The sequence below is a fragment of the Anomaloglossus baeobatrachus genome, chromosome 1 (assembly GCF_048569485.1).
Source record: "Anomaloglossus baeobatrachus isolate aAnoBae1 chromosome 1, aAnoBae1.hap1, whole genome shotgun sequence".
NCBI classification, from domain to species: domain Eukaryota; kingdom Metazoa; phylum Chordata; class Amphibia; order Anura; family Aromobatidae; genus Anomaloglossus; species Anomaloglossus baeobatrachus.
This window is the reverse complement of record NC_134353.1, coordinates 560,726,143-560,749,375: the sequence shown is the minus strand read 5'-3', so window position 1 is coordinate 560,749,375 and position 23,233 is coordinate 560,726,143. Positions and strand designations below refer to the sequence as shown.

General features: G+C 46.8%; 1 protein-coding gene across 1 annotated transcript in view; it reads right to left on the bottom strand.

The window, feature by feature from the left end:
• Nucleotides 1-23,233, bottom strand: part of ZDHHC21 (zDHHC palmitoyltransferase 21) — a 59,332-nt gene that overhangs the window by 19,019 nt on the left and 17,080 nt on the right. Inside the window, exons 3-4 of the mRNA XM_075339582.1 lie at nt 2,561-2,659; nt 2,048-2,159 (exon numbers count right to left, since the gene is read on the bottom strand). Coding sequence (XP_075195697.1) covers nt 2,048-2,159; nt 2,561-2,659 — 211 coding nt within the window. The remainder of the gene's footprint in view (nt 1-2,047; nt 2,160-2,560; nt 2,660-23,233) is intronic.

The window sequence follows — 23,233 nt, the reverse complement described above, 5'->3', positions numbered from 1 at the left end:
GCATAATTGCAAGAGGAAATTTTGGGTGTATGCCTGTTAATGACAAGCTGGTACCTTTTATCAGCAATGCATTACAAAAATTACAAAATCCAAGCAGAAATAGTAAAACGCCCACATGTCGACAAATCAGGCTTTAACCCCTTCACTCTCCAGCCTGTTTTTACCTTCCTGACCAGGCTAAAAGGGCCTTGATCATTGCCTCCTGGAACTGAAGGAATGTGCTGGTCTGGCCTGTACATCGTTAGAGCACGTAAGCGTTATACATTGCCATCTGTATGATCAGCACAGCCAGCTATTTGTACCACACCTTAGCTTTCAACATTGCATTGTAAGAATGGAGGACTTGATCAGAGAGTTCAACTCCCCGAATGTTTTTATTGTAACCTTTGACACATTCCCATTTGGGGACCTGTGTACATGTTCCTCATACAGCGGTGGGGGTGCTGCCATTACCATGTATTGTGGTCAAGAAAAGGAATTCCCACTTTTTCTTATACTTGACCACAGGCATGTTATTGCTACAGTAGGCTCTGCCCAATTAGCGACCTAGGGAGGCCTCTCTCGTTTCTCCACACAGTACCACATGCTGCGGTAGTAGTGCAGCAGTGGGTGCACCAATTTCCACACAATTTTCCTCCTCTTTCCCAGGACAGGGGGGCACTCAGGGGGTTGAATCTGGGTGTCCCGTCACTCACAAACTCCAAATTTGTGTGTGTACCCTGAGGTACTCGCACATAGCAATTCTAGTTTAATTCCATACCTTGCCCTCTTACTGGGCAGGTATTGCTGAAATTTAAGCCTCCCCTTGAAGTGTATTAGGGACTCATTATGCAAATAGCCCTTTTGGGAATGTACACCTCAGCAAAATGATTGCTGACGTGATCAATGATCGGCCGAATTTTGCAAAGTTGGTCAAACTTAAGGTCATCTTGGGGTGGACACTGAGCATTATCATTGAAAGGCAAACATTTGTAAATGGCTTGAAAGTGTTTCCAGGTCATAGTAATGCAGAAAAGTGGAGTGCTGTACAAAACAAGACTCCAATATTGCCGAACTTCTGACTTCTTTGCTATCCCCATGTGAAGCACAAAACCCCAAATCTTCATAATTTCTACTGCATCGCTAGAGGTCAAATTAGCATATGACAAACTGTAGCTTTGGGCAAGAAACTGTTGGGCGTAGAAATTTCTCAGAGAAAAAGACTTTGAAAATGTGATTTCTGTGAGGCCAGCAGTGTCAAAATGGATTTCAGATAGGGCCACTAAATCAGTAATCTGAGGCTTGTAATCTTTGGGGATGAGGTCACTAATGTTGAGCGCTGACTCATTTGCAGTCCTGGGGTGTCTGCGTGGGGGGTTGTCAGCGTGATAACACGATTTACAGGAGCTGGCGTCATCGCCAGTAGTATACAGATCTCCTATATGTGCATTGATGTATTCATTCACATAATTGAGCATCTGGAGCCAAGTGTATGCATCTCAGCTTCAGAGAGGTGCTCTGAGTAGAACGTCTTCTGAACAGCCGATCATGCACAGTGCGTCCCTTTGAAACCAGGATACTTACACCCAGCTTCATTTGCATATCATAAAATGGACTTTAGAAATACTTTTTCTAAAGATCTGTTTATGTGTGCAATGTAATGAAGGGACTGGTAGGCAGGAAATTTAGATAGGAGGATACAACTGTGGGTGATTCTGGGAGCACGAGGGACCGATCAGGTTCACTAACTTTTTTGTGTGATGTGACTCTGGTTTAAAGATATAAACAAAGTTTGAAAAATGCTATTTTTTTGTCATTTTCTGATTTTTCAGGAATAACCACAAAACATACAGACCTAAGTTTCACACTATAATAAAGTACAATGTGTCCCGAAAAGACAGAATCTCAACATCACCAAGATATGTTGAAACATTTCATAGTTTTTGACACAAAGTGACACATCAGATTTGGCTTGGATACTAAGGGGTTAACGTTATATAATGGGTTTTGAAATGTTATCTAACGAGTACCAAGTGAAAATATGGGTTACAAATGGTATGGCATTTACCAAGGACAGTGGTGATCCATTTTTCTGACACAGTGCCCACATCGACTGCAGTGGTGGGACCGTTTTGGTCTCATCATATTACATTTGTTGCATAGCTCCCAAAATTCTTTTTCTGTTCAAAGCAGAAAATAAATATAGAAAGTGAACAAATATTGCTGACATTCACAATTTACCAGTTTACAGTGTAGAGGCGTTGTTCCTATTCTATGAAGGGCTAATATATCAATAAGGCAATGCCATCACTTTATGATCTTTAAGTGTCCATCCTGATAATGAAGGGGCCTCAAAACTGAACATCCTCTTAAGAGCGGTCCCCTTCATTCACAGGATTCCTTTTGTCTTTATTATTCACATTATTTTGCGTTAATATTTGTCAGGTAACAACATTTTAAATCTGCTGGATTTCTTCCAACGCAATGATCAAATAGCATCAAAATTTGCAGGTTAGCAGCATTTCTAGTAAGTGTACAAGCCAGCCTAATATAGTAGCAAAGTATGACTAAAACTCATTACCTGTAAGAGGGATTTTTGGACTATCTTGCAATTTACCAGGATCTGCAGTTGATGCTCTTAAAAGCGAAACCACACAAAAAATGGAAGTTGTATAATAAGCTGAAAGACAAAACACACATTACCAAAACTATAATATATTTACTACAGCACTGTAAAATCATCATGATTGCCAGTCAGACATCTGCACTGCCCTTTTATGTACAGGGGTTTTAAAGGGTTTTTCCAAAAATCACAAGTTATCTCCTATGATTACTCGCTGTTCACAGGGAGTCTGACTGCTGGGTCTCCCAGTGATCCAGAGATAGGGGCTCTGTAGCCCCATTCTTAATGGAGCAAAGGTGCATATGCTTGGAATAGGCTCCATTCATTGAAAAACGGACAACCAGAAAGAGTACAGTATGATGCTCCCCAAAATGCTCCATCCCTCCAACATACAGTATGATATCATCTTAATAAGTCCCCATCTCACAAGCAAAGTATGGTGATGGCACTGAGCTCACAAAAATAATTTTCCAGTCACAGGCCCCCAATACAGTATACTGTAATAAAAACCACAGCATGATGTCCTCACACACAGTATCCATGGCCACCTACATTATCAGGGTCCCCACTGCCCAAACAAGCATTGACACTAAAAAGAAGGGAATTTTGTTACTTACCGTAAATTCCTTTTCTTCTAGCTCTTATTGGGAGACCCAGACGATTGGGGTATAGCTACTGCCCTCCGGAGGCCACACAAAGCACTACACTAAAAAGTGCAAGGCCCCTCCCCTTCTGGCTATACCCCCCCCGTGGTATCACGGGTACTCCAGTTTTAGTGCCAAAGCAAGAAGGAGGAAGCCAATAACTGGTTTAAACAAATTAACTCCGAGAAACATCGGAGAACCGAAAAAACCGTTCAACATGAACAACATGTGTACCCGCAAACAACAAAAAAATCCCGAAGGACAACAGGGCGGGTGCTGGGTCTCCCAATAAGAGCTAGAAGAAAAGGAATTTACGGTAAGTAACAAAATTCCCTTCTTCTTCAGCGCTCTATTGGGAGACCCAGACGATTGGGACGTCCAAAAGCTGTCCCTGGGTGGGTAAAGAAATATCTCATGTTAGTGCTGCAAAAAAACAGCCCTCCCCTACGGGGATGTCACTGCCGCCTGCAGGACTCTTCTACCTAAGCTGGCATCCGCCGAAGCATAGGTATGCACCTGATAATGCTTGGTGAAAGTGTGCAGACTGGACCAGGTTGCTGCCTGGCACACCTGTTGAGCCGAAGCCTGGTGTCGTAATGCCCAGGACGCACCCACGGCTCTGGTTGAGTGGGCTTTTAGCCCTGAAGGAACCGGAAGCCCCGCAGAGCGGTAGGCCTCTAAAATTGGTTCTTTGATCCATCGAGCCAGGGTGGCTTTAGAAGCCTGCAATCCCTTGCGCGGACCAGCGACAAGGACAAAAAGAGCATCGGAACGGCGCATGGGCGCCGTTCGGGAAATGTAGATTCTGAGTGCTCTCACCAGATCTAGCAAACGTAAGTCCTTTTCATACCGGTGAACCGGATGAGGGTAAAAGGAAGGCAAGGATATATCCTGATTAAGATGAAACGAGGATACGACCTTAGGGAGAAACTCCGGAATGGGGCGCAGCACTACCTTGTCCTGGTGGAACACCAGGAAAGGAGCCTTGGATGACAAAGCTGCCAGCTCGGACACTCGCCGAAGCGATGTGATCGCGACAAGAAACGCCACTTTCTGTGACAGGCGAGAAAAGGAAACGTCCTTTAGAGGCTCGAAGGGCGGCTTTTGCAGAGCAACAAGTACTCTGTTCAGATCCCATGGATCTAACGGCCGCTTGTACGGGGGCACAATATGACAGACCCCCTGTAGGAACGTGCGCACCTTAGGAAGACGTGCTAGACGCTTCTGAAAAAACACCGACAGTGCCGAGACTTGCCCTTTAAGGGAGCTGAGCGACAAGCCCTTTTCCAACCCCGATTGCAGGAAGGAAAGAAAGGTGGGCAATGCAAATGGCCAAGGGGATACTCTCTGTGCAGAGCACCAAGATAAGAAAATCTTCCACGTTCTGTGGTAGATCTTAGCAGACGTTGACTTCCTAGCTTGTCTCATTGTGGCTACGACTCCTTGAGATAATCCTGCAGACGCTAGGATCCAGGACTCAATGGCCACACAGTCAGGTTCAGGGCCGCAGAATTCTGATGGAAAAACGGCCCTTGGGACAGTAAGTCTGGTCGGTCTGGCAGTGACCACGGTCGACCGCCCGTGAGATGCCACAGATCCGGATACCACGATCTCCTCGGCCAGTCTGGGGCGACGAGTATGACGCGGCTGCAATCGGATCTGATCTTGCGTAACACTCTGGGCAAGAGTGCCAGAGGTGGAAAGACGTATGGGAGCCGGAACTGCGACCAATCTTGAACCAATGCGTCTGCCGCCAGAGCTCTTTGATCGCGCGACCTCGCCATGAATGCCGGGACCTTGTTGTTGTGCCGGGACGCCATTAGGTCGACGTCCGGCACTCCCCATCGGCGACAGATTTCCTGAAACACGTCCGGGTGAAGGGACCATTCCCCTGCGTCCATGCCCTGGCGACTGAGGAAGTCTGCTTCCCAGTTTTCTACGCCGGGGATGTGAACTGCGGATATGGTGGAGGCCGTGGCTTCCACCCACATCAGAATCCGCCGGACTTCCTGGAAGGCTTGCCGACTGCGTGTCCCCCCTTGGTGGTTGATGTATGCCACCGCTGTGGAGTTGTCCGACTGAATTCGGATCTGCCTTCCTTCCAGCCACTGCTGGAAGGCTAGTAGGGCAAGATACACTGCTCTGATTTCCAGAACATTGATCTGAAGGGTGGACTCCTGCGGAGTCCACGTCCCCTGAGCCCTGTGGTGGAGAAACACTGCTCCCCACCCTGACAGACTCGCATCTGTCGTGACCACTGCCCAGGATGGGGGCAGGAAGGATCTTCCCTGAGACAATGAGGTGGGAAGGAGCCACCATTGTAGAGAGTCCTTGGCCGTCTGGGAAAGAGAGACTTTCCTGTCCAGGGACGTTGACTTCCCGTCCCATTGGCGGAGAATGTCCCATTGAAGTGGACGCAGATGAAACTGCGCAAAGGGAACTGCTTCCATGGCTGCCACCATCTTCCCGAGGAAGTGCATGAGGCGCCGTAAGGGGTGCGACTGGCCCTGAAGGAGGGATTGCACCCCTGTCTGTAGTGACCGCTGCTTGTTCAGCGGAAGCTTCACTCTCGCTGCTCGAGTATGGAACTCCATGCCAAGATACGTTAGTGACTGTGTCGGAGACAGATTCGACTTTGGAAAGTTGATGATCCATCCGAACGTCTGTAGAGTCTCCAGTGTAGCATGTAGACTGAGTTGGCATGCCTCTTGAGAGGGTGCCTTGACAAGTAGATCGTCTAGGTAAGGGATCACCGAGTGTCCCTGAGAGTGCAAGACCGCTACCACTGCCGCCATGACCTTGGTGAAAACCCGTGGGGCTGTCGCCAGACCGAATGGCAGAGCTACGAACTGAAGATGTTCGTTTCCTATCACAAAACGTAGAAAACGTTGATGTTCTGTAGCAATTGGCACGTGGAGATAAGCATCTTTGATGTCTATTGAGGCAAGGAAGTCTCCTTGAGACATTGAGGCCACGACAGAGCGGAGGGTTTCCATCCGGAACCGCCTGGCGTGCACATGTTTGTTGAGCAGCTTTAGATCCAGAACAGGACGGAACGAGCCGTCCTTTTTTGGAACCACAAAGAGATTGGAGTAAAACCCTCTCCCTTGTTCCTGAGGCGGTACAGGAACCACTACTCCTTCCGCTCTTAGGGAGTCCACCGCCTGCAGCAGGGCATCTGCTCGGTCTGGATGTGGGGAGGTTCTGAAGAACCGAGCTGGAGGACGAGAACTGAACTCGATTCTGTACCCGCGAGACAAAATGTCTGTCACCCACCGGTCTTTGACCTGTGACATCCAAATAACGGAAAAGCGGGAGAGCCTGCCCCCGACCGGAGATGCGGAGGGGGGGAGCTGGAAGTCATGAGGTAGCCACTTTGGAAGCGGTTCCTCCATTTGCTTTCTTGGGGCGCGCGTGAGCCCGCCAGGAATCTGAGCTTCTTTGCGTCCTCTGAGTCCCTTTGGACGAGGAGAATTGTGTCTTGCCCGAACCTCGAAAGGACTGAAACCTCTGCTGCCATTTTTTCTGCTGAGGTTTGCTTGATCTGGGCTGGGGCAAAGAAGAGTCTTTACCCTTGGACTGTTTAATGATGTCAGCCAATGGCTCGCCAAACAGTCTATCTCTAGATAAAGGCAGGCTGGTTAAACATTTTTTGGAACCAGCATCTGCTTTCCAGTCCTTTAACCACAAGGCTCTGCGCAAAACTACCGAATTGGCGGACGCCATTGAGGTGCGGCTGGTAGATTCTAGGACCGCATTGATAGCGTAAGACGCAAACGCGGACATCTGCGAGGTAAGGGACGCCACTTGCGGCACCGCTGGATGTAAGATAGCATCCACTTTTGCTAACCCTGCTGAAATAGCTTGGAGTGCCCATACGGCTGCGAATGCTGGAGCAAACGACGCGCCGATAGCTTCATAGACAGATTTTAACCAGAGGTCCATCTGTCTGTCATTGGCATCCTTAAGTGAAGCGCCATCCTCCACTGCAACTATGGATCTAGCTGCAAGTTTGGAAATCGGGGGGTCAACTTTTGGACACTGGGTCCAGCGCTTGACCACATCAGGGGGGAAAGGAAAACGTGTATCCTTAGAACGTTTAGAGAAACGCCTTTCTGGATGAGCGTCGTGTTTCTGGATTGACTCTCTGAAGTCAGAGTGATCCAAGAAAGCACTTAATTTACGCTTGGGATAGAGAAAACGAAACTTCTCCTGCTCTGCAGCTGCCTCCTCTGCAGAAGGGGCTGGGGGAGAAATATCCAACAGTCTATTGATGGCTGAGATAAGCTCGTTTACCATGGTGTCCCCATCCGGGGTATCCAGATTGAGAGGGGTTCCAGGATAAGACTCCTGATCACTCTCATCAGACGCATCACAGAGCGACTGATTGCGCTGAGACCCTGAGCAGTGTGATGACGTTGAGGGTCTTTCCCAGCGAGCCCGCTTAGGGTGGCTGGGGCTATCATCTGAGTCATAATACTCAGCCTGTGAAGCCGGGGACCCCCTTGCAGTCTGGATTAAATCCAACTGAGGGGGATTAGAGGACAGAGACCTCGCCGTGTCCATAGACTGAGCCCCAGGCATGGATTGCAAAGTTTCAAGGATTTTTGTCATAGTCACAGACATATTATCAGCAAAAACTGCAAAGTCTGTCCCTGACACCGGGGCAGGACTTACAGGCGTCTCAGCCTGGGTCACTATCTCTCCTGACTCCGGCTGGCGAAGCAGCACCGGATCTGAGCATTGCACACAATGGGGGTCCTTGGAGCCTGCTGGTAGAGCAGCCCCACATGCAGCACACGCAGTGTACACAGCCCTAGCCTTGGCAGCCTTGCGTTTTGTGGATGACATGTTGCTGCCTCCTCAGAGCGATCTGGGTATACAGCCAGGAAGCGACCTCACAGTGCAAGCAATAAGGAAATATATATATGTCCAGTGACACAGTACACTAAAACACACTGAGGCACTAGAGGGGCCAGCTGAAAAGCCGCTTACCGCCCGCTTAAGAGCGGGTGTGTGATCTCCAAAGCCCCCTAGTCCAGGTCTCCCAGAGCCTTGCGTCCTTCCTCCAGCCAGACATGCTGTAATGGCTGCCGGCGTCCTGAGAGAGGAGGGGGGGCGGGCCCTGGGCGTTCCTGACTAAGAGCGGGAAGCCTGCTTCCCTCTGTGCCTAGTGAGAGGGCTGGAGCATGTAAATCAGGCTCCAGCCCTCGTCGCTGCCGTGAAACAGCGTCTCTCCCCTACCCTGATTGACAGGGTGGGGGCGGGAACGAATCGGAGCTGCCGGCGTCCTAGGCCGCAAAAGCCGGGGACTAGATTTATAAACGCCACCGCCGTAAAAGCGCGGTCGGCGTGTCCCCGGCGAACTAAAAGTCACAGCAGCGCCGCCGGTCCAGCGGGGGTCGGCGCTGCGTTCCCACAACACAGAAAAAAGTCCCCCAGTTAAACTGTAGGAACACTAGCTCTAGCGTTACGGTCCCCGGCGCACTACAACACCCAGCCAGCCCGGAGTGTGTCTGTGCCTGCCGGGGACACAGAGTACCTGTATGATGCAGGGCCTTGTCCCTGATGGTACTCCTGCTCGGCATCCACCAGGTGCTATGGGTCTGTGGATGGAGCCCGGCGTCAGAGCTTTGAGGCCGGCAGGATCCCACTTCCACAGAGCCCTACAAGGGGATGTGGAAGGAAAACAGGATGTGGGGCTCCAGCCCCTGTACCAGCAATAGGTACCTCAACCTTACAACACCATCTACGGGTGAGAAGGGAGCATGCTGGGAACCCTATATGGGCCCTCTTTTCTTCCATCCGAAATAGTCAGCAGCTACTGCTGACTAAAATCTGTGGAGCTATGCATGGAATGTCTGACCTCCTTCGCACAAAGCTTGAAAACTGGAGTACCCGTGATACCACGGGGGGGGTATAGCCAGAAGGGGAGGGGCCTTGCACTTTTTAGTGTAGTGCTTTGTGTGGCCTCCGGAGGGCAGTAGCTATGCCCCAATCGTCTGGGTCTCCCAATAGAGCGCTGAAGAAATAAAACCTATTCACTTTGCCTCATTCCCCTTGGGCTGTGCAGTGAGCAGACTGAGGCTGCACATAGCAGGTATGATCTACTGATGTCATCATGCCTGCTGTGCTGAGACTCAAATGCTCAGTGTGAATGGATCAGCAGAGCGCAAAAGCCTCTCTGTTACACAATTCAACAGTATCAGCGCCTCCGAGCAAAAGGCAACCATGTGCACCTCTGCTCAGTTTTAAACGGGGCCGCAGAGCACTATTCTTGGGATCGATGGGAACCCAGCGGTTGGACCCACAGCAATCAGCAAGTTATTGCTTATCTAATACATAGGCAATAAAGGGTAATTTCCAACTCACCAGATAAATAGAGCCTATCATCATGACTTTGCATGTTAAAGTAAAGGCATGGCCTTAATGGTGCGGTTATACAGATTACAGATAATAGATATCCTGGTTGTTCAGTAATCCACATTTGAAGTTTGGGTGTAAAACCTTTGGTGCTATGGAGTGGGACTGTGGGTAGGGTATGCAGCCTGTCTGGATCAGCCTTCTTTTTTAAAGTTTGCACTGGCGTCACCTCGGTGGTGCTTACACAGATTAATCTCCTAGAGGTCTTCAAGAAAATAATGCCCCTGACAGATTAAGATTTCAGCTCGTCATTGGCGCCATTTTACTGTAGACCAACCGGAGTTCAATCTGTGTAAGAACCGCCTGTTGTGAGGACAAAGCTTTAAAAAAAGGAGGCTAATACAGATACAAGAGAAAGGAGGAGGGGCCAAGGCAGAAATTGAAGACCCTACCTACAGTAGCTTCAAAAGACGGATCAAAGAAAAGCCAGGATGCAGATTTTTTCACTAAAGGTATGCTTAATCTGTGTAACAGTGCCATTAAGGCCATGCGTTTAATTTAACATGCAAAATTGTTAGAACAGGTTCTTATTAAAGGCACCCTTAAGTAACGAAGCACTGGTGTTCGGAATTTCTGTACAACATTGTACACATTAGCATTGGATTGCCTCATGGAATAGGTTAGTGAAGAGTTCCTACTAAGTTGCAATAATTTCCTAATGTGGAAGTAGCATCTAGTACAGATGCTCCATTTTGACAAACAATGCAAAGGATACAAAAAAGGCATCTGTGTTTGCCACATAAATATTCTATATCAAAAAGGGTTTATCAGGAATAGAATGTTATTAAGGATAAGTTCCTAAACACATTTAATAATTAGCAAAATCACACTCATTTTGTATAGTATGTAATCACGAATGATCAGGGAGTATCAGGGTGTTAGGGTGTTTAGTTCGTGAATGACGCGACACATATCCAGCTCCCTCCAGTGAATGATGTGAGCCGGCAACCCAGTGAGGCCTGCTTGCAGTCTCTGAATGGCATTCACTGAGGGGGTAAAACCAACCTATTCAGAAGCTGTGCTTAATAGGAAAAAAACAGCCTGCCCTCCCTAGGAAATGCTGGTTATGACTGACTGTATGTGAGCGGAGAGCTGGACTGCCCAATCTGTGACTTACATTATACTCGTTAGTCAAGTCAATCCCATTAGAGCCATCTCCTATATAAGAAAGTCCTTAGTTACCCCTCTCCACCCATAGCAGTTTTTAATTGCAATGAGATGACACACAGTTAGGGTCACAGAGCTAGGGACCCCAATATAGAGATATGCCTTGACGAGGCTTTGGGGCTCAGTTACATTGATCAATGCGATTGCTAAATATCTCCTTTTTCCTAATATTCATAGCAGGTATGCAATTCATTATTCACATGTTCAAATTAGCAAGTAGCATTTTTCATTGTATATTCCAATATTTTTCCATATGCTTGAGGCATTATACCATTATCTAAGTTTGTTGTGCAGCCTTATTCTTATATATAGTATGTATTTTTGGCTTGCACTCATATATATATATATATTAGTGCTCACTTCAGTTATCCTATTCAATCCCATTAGAGCGTCTCACCTGCTCATCAGGGCTGTGGAGTCGGTAAGCCAAACCTTCGACTCCGACTCCTCAAATTCTCTTGCTCCGACTCCGACTCCGACTCCGACTCCGACTCCGACTCCTACATATATTGCTTAGTTAGGTGAAAAATTTATTGTAGTACATGAATATGTGTATGTGAACATCAGACATTTAATAATTTTTATGATACGATAATCAAGATATTTGGATAGAACATAAAATATATTTATTGGAATACAACTTTAGAACACAAAAAACTGTAATAAATTGTAAATATGTAATACACTATGTAATATACAGTAGATTACATATATATCTTGTGTGTGTATATACACTGTGTGTATATATATATATATATATTACATATTTACAATTTATTAGTTTTTTGTGTTCTAAAGTTGTATTCCAATAAATATTTTATGTTCTATCCAAATATCTTGATTATTGTATCATAAAAACAATTAAATGTCTGATGTTCACATTGTACTACAATAAATTTTTCACTTAAATATAAGCATTATACTAAATGTTATTATTTAGTAAAATATTCAGCACATTCTGCATTGCACTCCTGTCCCCAATTTATTATATATTTTAAGAGTCGGAGTCGGTGCATTTTATACCGACTCCGACTCCACCAAAATGAGCTCTGACTCCGACTCCGACTCCACGACTCCGACTCCGACTCCACAGCCCTGCTGCTCATCTCAAGTAATTTTGTGCTCGCTCATCACTAGTAATCATTCTTAAAATTAAAATGGTTGCTGTCTCAGACTGACAACCTGTCCTAGAGTATTAATAGGACAGGTCGCTGTGAGCATGTGCAGCAGAAAGCTCCGCCTCCTCCTGTCACGTGTACACTTCTTTACAGAAGTTCTGTCGCTTATCCATGTTGTGTCAATAAAAGCTTATAACCTGACTTTAAATTCATCCATTGGTTTTATAAATTACTCTTTGAAAGCTGAAACCCTCCCAAATTTGGTTTATGTTATGAAAATAAAGTTGCTGCAAAGCAGAAATATTGATCATATAATGAGCACAGAATGGTCAGATTTTGGCAAGGCAAAAGTTTTGACGCCCTTAGACAGTAATGTGAAATTCAAACAAATAATTAACTTCTAATACAAAGATATGTTGCATAACATTGGTGAATGAAGTTGTGGTGCTATTAGAGCCATATTTAAGTTGTGTGACTTCCATGAGCTTGAAGGACTGCATCCATGTGGTTCAACAATGATTCATACAATTTATTGATGAAGTCATCAGGAATAGCAAAGAATGCAGTCTTACATGCCTCCCAGAGTTCATCTAGATTCTTTGGTTTTGTCTTCCAAGCTTCCTCTTTCATCCTACCCCAAACATGCTCAATGATGTTCATGTCTGGTGACTGGGCTGACCAGACCTTGAGCACCTTGATCTTCTTTGCCAGGAGGAACTTTGTTGGAGAGATGGATGTATGAGATGAAGCACCATCCTGCTGAAGAATTTGACCCCTTTTATGATTGGAAAGGTAATAGGTAGCTAATACAGTTTCATATTTTAGGCTATTTATATGGCCTTCCACCTTGCAAATGTTTCACACCCCCATACTGAGCACTTTCCTTCAAGACAGTTGCGGCACTGCGCAGAGAAGCACGCCTTTACACAGATTTACAAATGCCAGCTGCCGCCGGCCAGAGGCCAGCAGCTAATGTGGGTATATTCTGATTGGCCGGCGCGGCTGCCATTAGAAGAGATGTGAGGAGAGCAGTGCTGCAAATCATTCCCTAGTAGGAAAACTCTGATGGCGGTGGCCCCGCGTACCGGAAAGCAATCGTCACGGGGTCTAGGTGCCTGCGTGCTGCAAGCAGGTAAGGAAAAACACTGAAGGAATGGTGGAAAGGTAAGAAATCATTTTGGTTTTTTTTCTTTGTATGTGAATAATGTCATAACTCTTTGTATGTGAATAATGTCATAACCAGATATTACTACATGATGGGCACATTACTACAAGGGCGCCTTATGGGCACATTACTACAAGGGGACAATATAAGCACGTTACTACAAGGGGACAATATAAGCACGTTACTACAAGGGGACAATATGGGCACATTACTACAGGATGGTGACATTACTAAAGATGAGAACCTGGATGGAAATATAAGTACAAAATGTTGGCCAAAATTACTATACACTGGGTGCAGAATTATTAGGCAAGTTGTATTTTAGCGGATTTTTTATAATTATTAATCAACAACTATGTTCTCAATCAACTCAAAAGACTCAAATATCAAAGCTGAATATTTTCGGCAGTTGGAGTGGACTTATTAGGCAACTTAATAAAAACCAAATATATTCCCATCTCACTTGTTTATTTTCCCCAGGTAAACCAATATAACTGCACAAAATTTAGGAATTAACATTTCTGACTTGCAAAAACAAAACCCTAAAAAAATGCGTGACCAATATAGCCACCTTTCTTTATGATGACACTCAACAGCCTACCATCCACAGATTGTCAGTTGCTTGATCTGTTTACGATCAACATTGCGCGCAGCAGCCACCACAGCTTCCCAGACACTGTTCCGAGAGGTGTACTATTTTCCCTCCCTGTAGATCTTACATTTTATGAGGGACCACAGGTTCTCTATGGGGTTCAGATCAGGTGAACAAGGGGGCCATGTCATTTTTTCATCTTTTAGACCTTTACTGGCCAGCCACGCTGTGGAGTAGTTGGATGCATGTGATGGAGCATTGTCCTGCATGAAAATCATGTTAATAAAAAAAAAAAAAAAATTAACGATACCGACTTCTTCCTGTACCACTGCTTGAAGAAGTTGTCTTCCAGAAACTGGCAGTAGGTCTGGGAGTTGAGCTTCACTCCATCCTCAACCTGAAAAGGTCCCACAAGTTCATCTTTGAGTACCCCACCTCCACCTTTACAGGCGTCTGAGTCGGAGTGGAGCTCTCTGCCCTTTACCGATCAGCCTCTGGCCCATCAAGAGTCACTCTCATTTCATCAGTCCATAAAACCTTTGAAAAATCATTCTTAAGATATTTCTTGTCCCAGTCTTGACGTTTTATCTTATGTTTCTTGTTCAAAGGTGGTCGTTTTTCAGTCTTCCTTACATTGGCCATGTCCCCGAGTATGGCACACCTTGGGCTTTTTGATACCTCCAGTAACGTTGCAGCTCTGAAATATGGCCACACTGGTGGCAAATGGCATCTTGGCAGCTTCACGCTTGATTTTCCTCAATTAATCAAATAGGCAGTTATTTTACACCTTTTTTGCCCAACACGCTTCTTGCGACCCTGTTGGCTATTTGCCATGAAACGCTTGATTGTTCGGTGATCACGTTTCAAACGTTTGGCAACTTCAAGACTGCTGCATCCCTCTGCAAGACATCTCACAATTTTGGACTTATTAGAGCCAGTCAAATCTCTCTTCTGACCCATTTTGCCAAAGGACAGGAAGTTGCCTAATAATTAAGCACACCTTATATAGGGTGTTAATGTCATTACACCCCACCCCTCCTCATTACAGAGATACACATCACCTGATTTACTTAATTGGTAGTTGGCTCTCAAGCCTATACAGCTTGGAGTAGGACAACATGTATAAAAATTATCATGTGATCAACATACTCATTTGCCTTAAAATTCTGCACACAGTGTATGGTAGTTATTGTAAAATGATATTACTTACAAGAAGGGGATAAAATGTAGAGAAAAAAAAAATAGTGATTTTTATAAAAAGTATTTTTAATATACAAAACTAAAATAAAAAAGTGCACATTTATTATAATACACAAGCGAAAAATGTTCAAACAATGTGATCCAAAGGTGTATAAAAAAAAATGCGATCACTAAAAATGTCACTGGGTCCAGCATAGAATGCAGCCCCCCAATAATTTTTTTTTTCCATGTGCAGCCCTTACTCTCAGCAGAGTTTGAAACCCCTGCTGTAAATGATCGTCTGAGTTTTCTGATGATTAATAAACTTGTATGAACCTGGCCTAAGAAGGAGTTAGAATGGTCTTTTAGTCAAGGTTATGCTCTGATGCTCTAATCAACATCTATGGGAAAACTATGCTACCAGCAATTTATTGGTTTTGATTGCATTTGCATATATAGTTAAACTGCAGTACAGGAAGAGGTAGTTCTTTGTTCTTATTACAGAAAGAAGTAATAGGAATAGAGAAATAGATTCCGTACAGAGGTTGATTCATAACACAAGTATTACACAAAGGAATATACAAATCTGCAGTGTATGTGAACAAACAATGACAGTTGGAGAAGATTTCTAATGAAAAAGTTACTAAATAATAAACAGGTTTTACAAGTTCACAACATGTACACTATAATGACAAATATTGGGACACCCTTACAGAAGATCTTATGACATCCAATTTCCATAAACCTTACTACAAAGTTGGTACCGCCTTTGCAGTTAAATCACTTTTCACACTTTTGGGAAGGATTTATGCAATTTTTTTTAAGTTTATCTGTGGGAAATATTTGTCCAGTTATCCAAAATGGCATTTTTGGGGTCAGACTCTGATGTCAGAAAAGAGATCCTGATGGGGTTGAGGTCAGGGCTCAGAGTGGGCCAGTCAAAGTCTTGTAAACAAAGCTACCAAACCATGCCATTATAGACTTTGGTTTCATGCTGCAACAGAATTGGGCTTTCCGCAAACAGCTCCCACAAAGTTAGAAGCATACATTAGCCTCGCTGATTTATTAAGATTTCCCCGCACTGGAACAAAAAGGACAGAGAACCCTTGAAAAACAGCTTTACGGCATTATCCCTCCTCCAGAAAATGTTAAAGGTGACATTACGCAGTCAGGCAGGTAACGTTCTGCTGGCTTTCACCAGAATCAGATTTGTCAATTAACCCCTTTACGACCGCCGATACGCCTTTTAACGGCGGTAAATAAGGGTACTTTTTCCGATCCGCCGCTTTTTAACGGCGGTCGGAAAAAAGGGTCTAGCGCCCCCCAGAGTCAGAAAATTTCCGGGGTCTCAGCTGCCGGGGGTAGCTGAGACCCTGGAGATCATGATTCGGGCCGGTTTTTCCGGTCCCCGCTCACCTGATGACCGGTATACACCGTATACCGATCATCAAGTTATAGTAAATGACCGCGCCGGTAAAAAATGATTTATCTCCCATCTGGCATGATCAAACATGCCAGATGGGAGATAAATCTTTTTCCCGGTTCCCTCCGGTCCCCCGGTGTCCCCAAAGTGCCCCCCCCGACCCCCAACCCCCTCCCGAAAATCCAAGATGGCCGCGCGCACCGGCGATCACAGCAGCGCGCCGGCCGCATTTCCACTGTTCCTATGGTTTCTGTCGCATGTGCCATCACACATGCGACAGAAACCTGCTCCCTAGGCCCTGCCGGGATCCCCCCTACCCTCCCCCTGGTGTCCCCCGGTGTCCCCCGGTGTCATACATACCTGTCGCAGCTCTGATCCCCCGCGGCCCCCTCCTCCGGCTCCTTCTCTGCAGACTCCGGTCACATGTGCCGAGCAGATGACAGCTTCCTGTGTTCAGGACGCTGGCTGCTGCTGCACAGAGTCTGCAGCTGTGACCCGGGGAGAGTGGGTGCAGATTCTTTGCACCCACTCTCCTCAAATGGAGGGTCTGCCCTCCTAGAAAATGGGGGATACGTTCCCTGAACGTGTCCCCCATATTCTAGAAGGTCCAGAGGCGACGTGGGACATCCAAATGGATAATTGTGGATTTTTTTTTTCTTTTCAATAAATTGGTCAATCAGGGAATGTTTTGGGGAGTGTTTTTTCAAATAAATTTTTTTTTGTTGTCAATTTTTTTTTTATTACTGTCAATTAGTTATGTCGGGTATCTGATAGACGCCGTGACATAACTAATTGCTGGGCTTGATGCCAGGTGACATTACACACCTGGTATCAACCCCATTCATTACCCCGTTAGCCAACGCACCAGGGCGCGGGATGAGCTGGGGCGAAGCGCCAGAATTGGCGCATCTAATGGATGCGCCACTTCTGGGGCGGCTGCGGCCTGCTATTTTTAGGCTGGGAAGAGTCCAATAACCGTGGCTCTTCCCATCCTGAGAATACCAGACCCCAGCTGTCAGCTTCACCTTGGCTGGTGATCTAATTTGGGGGGACCCCACGTTTGTTTTTTTTTTTTAATTATTTATTTATAAATAATTAAAAAAAAAAAACAGCTTGGGGAGCCCTCCAAATTGATCACCAGACAAGGTGAAGCTGTCAGCTGTGGTTTGCAGGCTACAGCTGTCTGCTTTACCCTAGCTGGCTATCAAAAATAGGGGGGACCCCACGTCATTTATTTTAATTATTTTTTTTTTTTTTGGGCTAAATACAAGGCTAGGCATCCTTTAGTGTCACATGAAAGGCACTAAAGGGCGCCAGCTTAGAATATGCAGGGGGGTGGGACGTTATATATGTTTGACATCTATCCATTCATCCATTGTAGCATTTTACGCTGTGTGCCCACAATCAGGGTTTGCAACGTTTTGGGCGCAGAGTGTTTTCCCTGCGTCCATAACGCTGCGTTGTGCAGTAGAAGCACAGTGGCAGGATTTTTAGAAATCCCGTGCCCACTGTGTTTCTTTTCTCCGCAGCATAAATCGACCTGTGGCGCAGCTTCCCGAGCCTCAGGATGTCAATTTATGCTGCGGAGATGAGTGTTCTTTGCAGGTAGAATAGAACTAAAGTCCACAGCAGCCTGAACCCAAATCGTGGGCATGGGCAGCTGCGTTCTCCCGTGGACAACACTCACATTTCTGCAGGAGGCTGACACTGGGTACTAGACGCCGTGTCGCTGGATCATGGCCACATAGCCTAAAGGCTACTTTACACGCTGCGATATCGGTCCCGATATCGCTAGCGTGGGTACCCGCCCCCATCTGTTGTGCGACACGGGCAATCGCTGCCCATGCCGCACAACATCGCGCACATGCGTCACACATACTTACCTGCCCGGCGACGTCGCTGTGACCGGCAAACCGCCTCCTTTCTAAGGGGGCGGTCCGTGTGGCGTCACAGTGACGTCACTGAGCGGCCGCCCAATAGAAGCGGAGGGGCGGAGATGAGTGGCCGGAACATCCCGCCCACCTCCTTCCTTCCTCATAGCGGCCGGGAGGCAGGTAAGGGGAGCTTCCTCGTTCCTGCGGCGTCACACATAGCGATGTGTGCTGCCGCAGGAGGGACGAACTACATCGTTACTGCTGCAGTAACGATAATCGAGAATGGACCCCCATGTCACCGATGAGCGATTTTGCACGTTTTTGCAACGATGCAAAATCGCTCATCGGTGTCACACGCAGCAACATCGCTAATGCGGCCGGATGTGCGTCACCAATTCCGTGACCCTAACGACTCCGCATTAGCGATGTCGCAGCGTGTAAAGCCCCCTTAACAGTGAGAAATTTTTTGCTACAGCAACAGTTTTGTGAAGTACCTGTGGATTCAAAATGTTTACTATACTCCTGAATAAAATCCTTGAGGGGTCCAGTTTCCAAAATGAGGTCACTTGTGGGGGGTTTCTGATGTATAGGTGCCCAAGGGGCCCTGCTAATGTGACATGGTGCGCGCAATTTACTTCAACTTTTCCAAAATTCAAATGGTGCTCCTTCCATTCCAAGCCCTCCCATTTATCCAAACAAAGGTTTTTGGCCACATGTGGGGTATCCCTGCGCTCACAAGAAATTAGATAACAACCTGTGGGGTACACGTTTTGTTGTTGCCTCTTGAAAAAGTGAAAAATGTGTCGCTAAATCAACATTTTTGTGAAAAAAATGAAAATTTCAATATGGCAACCTAAGCTTATCAAATTCTGTGAAGTATTCGTGTATTCAAAATGCTCAATATACACCTAGATTAAAGCCTTGAGGGGTCTTATTTCCAGAATGGGGTCACTTGTGGGGGACCTCCACTGCTTAGGCACCTCAGGGGTTCTCCTAATGCAACATGGCGTCCGCTATTGATTCCAGCCAATTTTGCAGTCAAATTGCACTCCTTCTCTTCTGAGCCCTGTAGTGTGCCCAAACAGTTGATTTCCACCACATACAAGATATCAACAAACTCAGGAGAAATTGCGCAATAAATTTCATGGTGATTTTTTTCCTGTTACCCTTGTGAAAAAAAAGCTACCTGGTTGAAGTAACAATTTTGTGGTAAAATTTTATTTTTTTATTTTCATGGCTCAACGTTATAAACTTCTGTAAAGCACCTGGGGGTTCAGGGTACTCACCAAACATCAAGATAAATTCCTTGAGGGGCCTAGTTTCCAATATGGGGTCACTTGTGGTGTTTTTTTGCTGTTTACGTACCTTAGGGGTCCTCCAAATGCGACATGGTGCCCGCAATCTTTTTCAGCCAAATTTCCTTTCCAAAATTCAAATATTGCTCCTTCCGTTCCAAGCCCTCCCATTTCTCCAAACAAAGGTTTCAGACCACATGTGAGGTATCACCGCGCTCATAAAAAAGTGGGTAACAAACATTGGGGTCACATTTTTGGAATTACCTCTTGAAAAAGTGAAAAAATTGATGCTAAAGCAACATTTTTGAGAAAAAAATGAAAATTTTCAATGTGACAACGTAACGTTATCAAAATCTGTGAAGTACCTGTGTATCCAAAATGCTCACTATACCCCTAGATAGAAGCCTTAAGGGGTCTAGTTTCCAAAATGGTGTCACTTGTAAGGGGTTTCTGCTGTTTAGGTACCTTGGCGGACATGTAAATGCAACATGGTGCCCGCAATCTATTTCAGCCAAATTTGCTTTCCAAAATTCAAATATTGCTCCTTCTGTTCCGAGCCCTCCCATTTGTCCAAACAAAGGTTTCTGACCACATGTGGGGTATCGGCGCACTCATAAGAAAGTGGGGAACAAGTTTTGGGGTTCATTTTGTTGTGTTATTTCTTCTAAAAGTGAATAAATTTGGGGTAGAGCAACATTTTAGGTAAAATTTTATTTTTTGCTTTTTTTCATTCCACTTTGCTTTAGTTCCTGTGAAGCACCTGAAGGGTTAATAAACTTCTTGGATGTGGTTTTGAGTACTTTGAGGCGTGCTGTTTTGAGAATGGTGTCACTTTTAGGTATTTTCTGTCACTTAGGCCTCTCAAAGTCACTTCAAATGTGATGTGGTCCCTAAAAAAATGGTTTTGTGAATTTTGTTGAAAAAATGGGAAATTGCTGATGAACTTTGACCCCTTCTAACTTCCTAACCCCAAAACATTTTGTTTCAGAAATTGCGCTAATGTAAAGTAGACATGTGGGAAATGTTATTTATTAACTGTTTTGTGTGACATAACTCTCTGGGTTAAGGGCATAAAAATTAAAAGTTTGAAAATTGCAAAATTTTCAAAATTTTCATCAAATTTCCGATTTTTTCACAAATAAAAGCAAAAAATATCGTTCTAAATTTATAACTATCATGAAGTACAATATGTCACGAAAAAACAATGTCAGAATCACCGGGATCCGTTGAAGCGTTCCAGAGTTATGACCTCATAAAGTGACACTGGTCAGAATTGCAAAAAATGGCCTGGTCATTAAGTACAAAACTGGCTTCGTCCTAAAGGGGTTAAACTGCGTTCCAATGCTCCAGAATCCAGTAGTGGTGTGTTACATAACTGCTACATGCAAGCAGCCACTTGGCCATGGAGACCCATGTCAAGGGCCTTCCGGAGTGCAGATTTTCTTCTCATCTTAATTAGGCTAAGTTCACACTTTCATTGTTTTGCATCAGTCACCATCATCACTGAACATACACCGGTACTACAGCCTCCATCATTGAACACACACCGGCACTACCGCCCCCATCATCACCGCGCACACACACCGGCACTACCGCCCCCATCATCACCGCGCACACACACCGGCACTACCACCCCCATCATCACCGCGCACACACACCGGCACTACCGCCCCCATCATCACCGCACACAACCCCGGCACTACCGCCCCCATCATCACCGCACACAACCCCGGCACTACCGCCCCCATCATCACCGCACACACCCCGGCACTACCGCCCCCATCATCACCGCACACACCCCGGCACTACCGCCCCCATCATCACCGCACACACCCCGGCACTACCGCCCCCATCATCACCGCACACACCCCGGCACTACCGCCCCCATCATCACCGCACACACCCCGGCACTACCGCCCCCATCATCACCGCGCACACACACCGGCACTACCACCCCCATCATCACCGCGCACACACACCGGCACTACCGCCCCCATCATCACCGCACACAACCCTGGCACTACCGCCCCCATCATCACCGCACACAACCCCGGCACTACCGCCCCCATCATCACCGCACACACCCCGGCACTACCGCCCCCATCATCACCGCACACACCCCGGCACTACCGCCCCCATCATCACCGCACACACCCCGGCACTAACGCCCCCATCATCACCGCACACACCCCGGCACTACCGCCCCCATCATCACCGCACACACCCCGGCACTACCGCCCCCATCATCACCGCACACACCCCGGCACTACCGCCCCCATCATCACCGCACACACCCCGGCACTACCGCCCCCATCATCACCGCACACACCCTGGCACTACCGCCCCAATCATCACCGCACACACACCGGCACTACCGCCCCCATCATCACCGCACACACCCCGGCACTACCGCCCCCATCATCACCGCACACACACCGGCACTACCACCCCCATCATCACCGTGCACACACACCGGCACTACCACCCCCATCATCACCGTGCACACACACCGGCACTACCGCCCCCATCACCGCACAAGCACCGGCACTACCGCCCCCATCATCACCACACACAGGTACTACCGCCCCCAACATGACAGCACACACACTGGCACTACTGCCCCCATCAAGACAGCACACACACCGGCACTACCGCCCCCATCATCACTGCACACACCCCCGCACTACCGCCCCCATTATCACTGAACACACGCCGGCACTACCTGAGTGACGTCACCACTGACAGCGCGACTCACTCCAGTTGCTCTGTGGAGCTCACAGTTAGCGGCGGTGTTCTACGGACGCTCCTGTCAGCTGCCGATGTAGCAGAGCTGAAAGCGTCGTGGGACCGCATGTGGATTACGCTGGACCTGGAGGGGTATTTGGGGATTAATAAAGTGGTGAAAGAGGGTGTTTTTTTGTCTTTTATTTCAAATAAATTTTTCGGTGTTTGTGTTTATTTACTTTCACTACAGTTTAGTGATGGGGGGGGGTCTCAGACGCCTATCATCACTAAGCTAGGACTTGGTGACATCTATAGGCTGCCATTAACTCCATATTACCCCGATTGCCCTGATGCGGTGGCAATCGGGATGAGCCGGTAGAGTCCCGGGACTGTCGCATCTATTGGATGCGGCATTTCCAGGAGGCCGCTGGCTGATATTTTTAGGTTGGGGGGCTCCCCATAACATGGGGCTCCCCATCCTGAGAATATCAGCCCTCAGCCGTGTGGCTTTACCTTGGCTCGTATCAAAATTGGGGGGGGAACACAAACAGTTTTTTTTTAAATTATTTATTTAATTTACTGCGATATAGACCCACCCACCGGCAGCTGTGATTGGTTGCAGTGAGACAGCTGTCACTCAGCGTGGGGGCTCGTGTAACTGCAAACATTCATAGACGCCAGTGGGTGGGCGATGCAGTGAATACAAGATGGAAGAATGAGCGGCCGGCATTTTCGAAACCAGGAGAAGCCGCCAGAACAGTGTGACAGCCATGCAGCGCCGTACCTGTGATCGGTGGGTATGAAGGAGGGAGAGACCGACATCGACAGAGAGACCGACATCGACAGAGAGAGAGAGACAGACAATTTTGCACTAAGCAGAAGGAATTTCCACTTCTGAACATGCTCTGCTGCTAAAAACCTATCCGTCGCTGGAATCAGACATTTAACGGATTCCAGCGCCCATAGGCTTCCATTATAACCATGACTGATGCCGACGGAATCCTGCAGGGTGCGTTTTTTTTTTTTG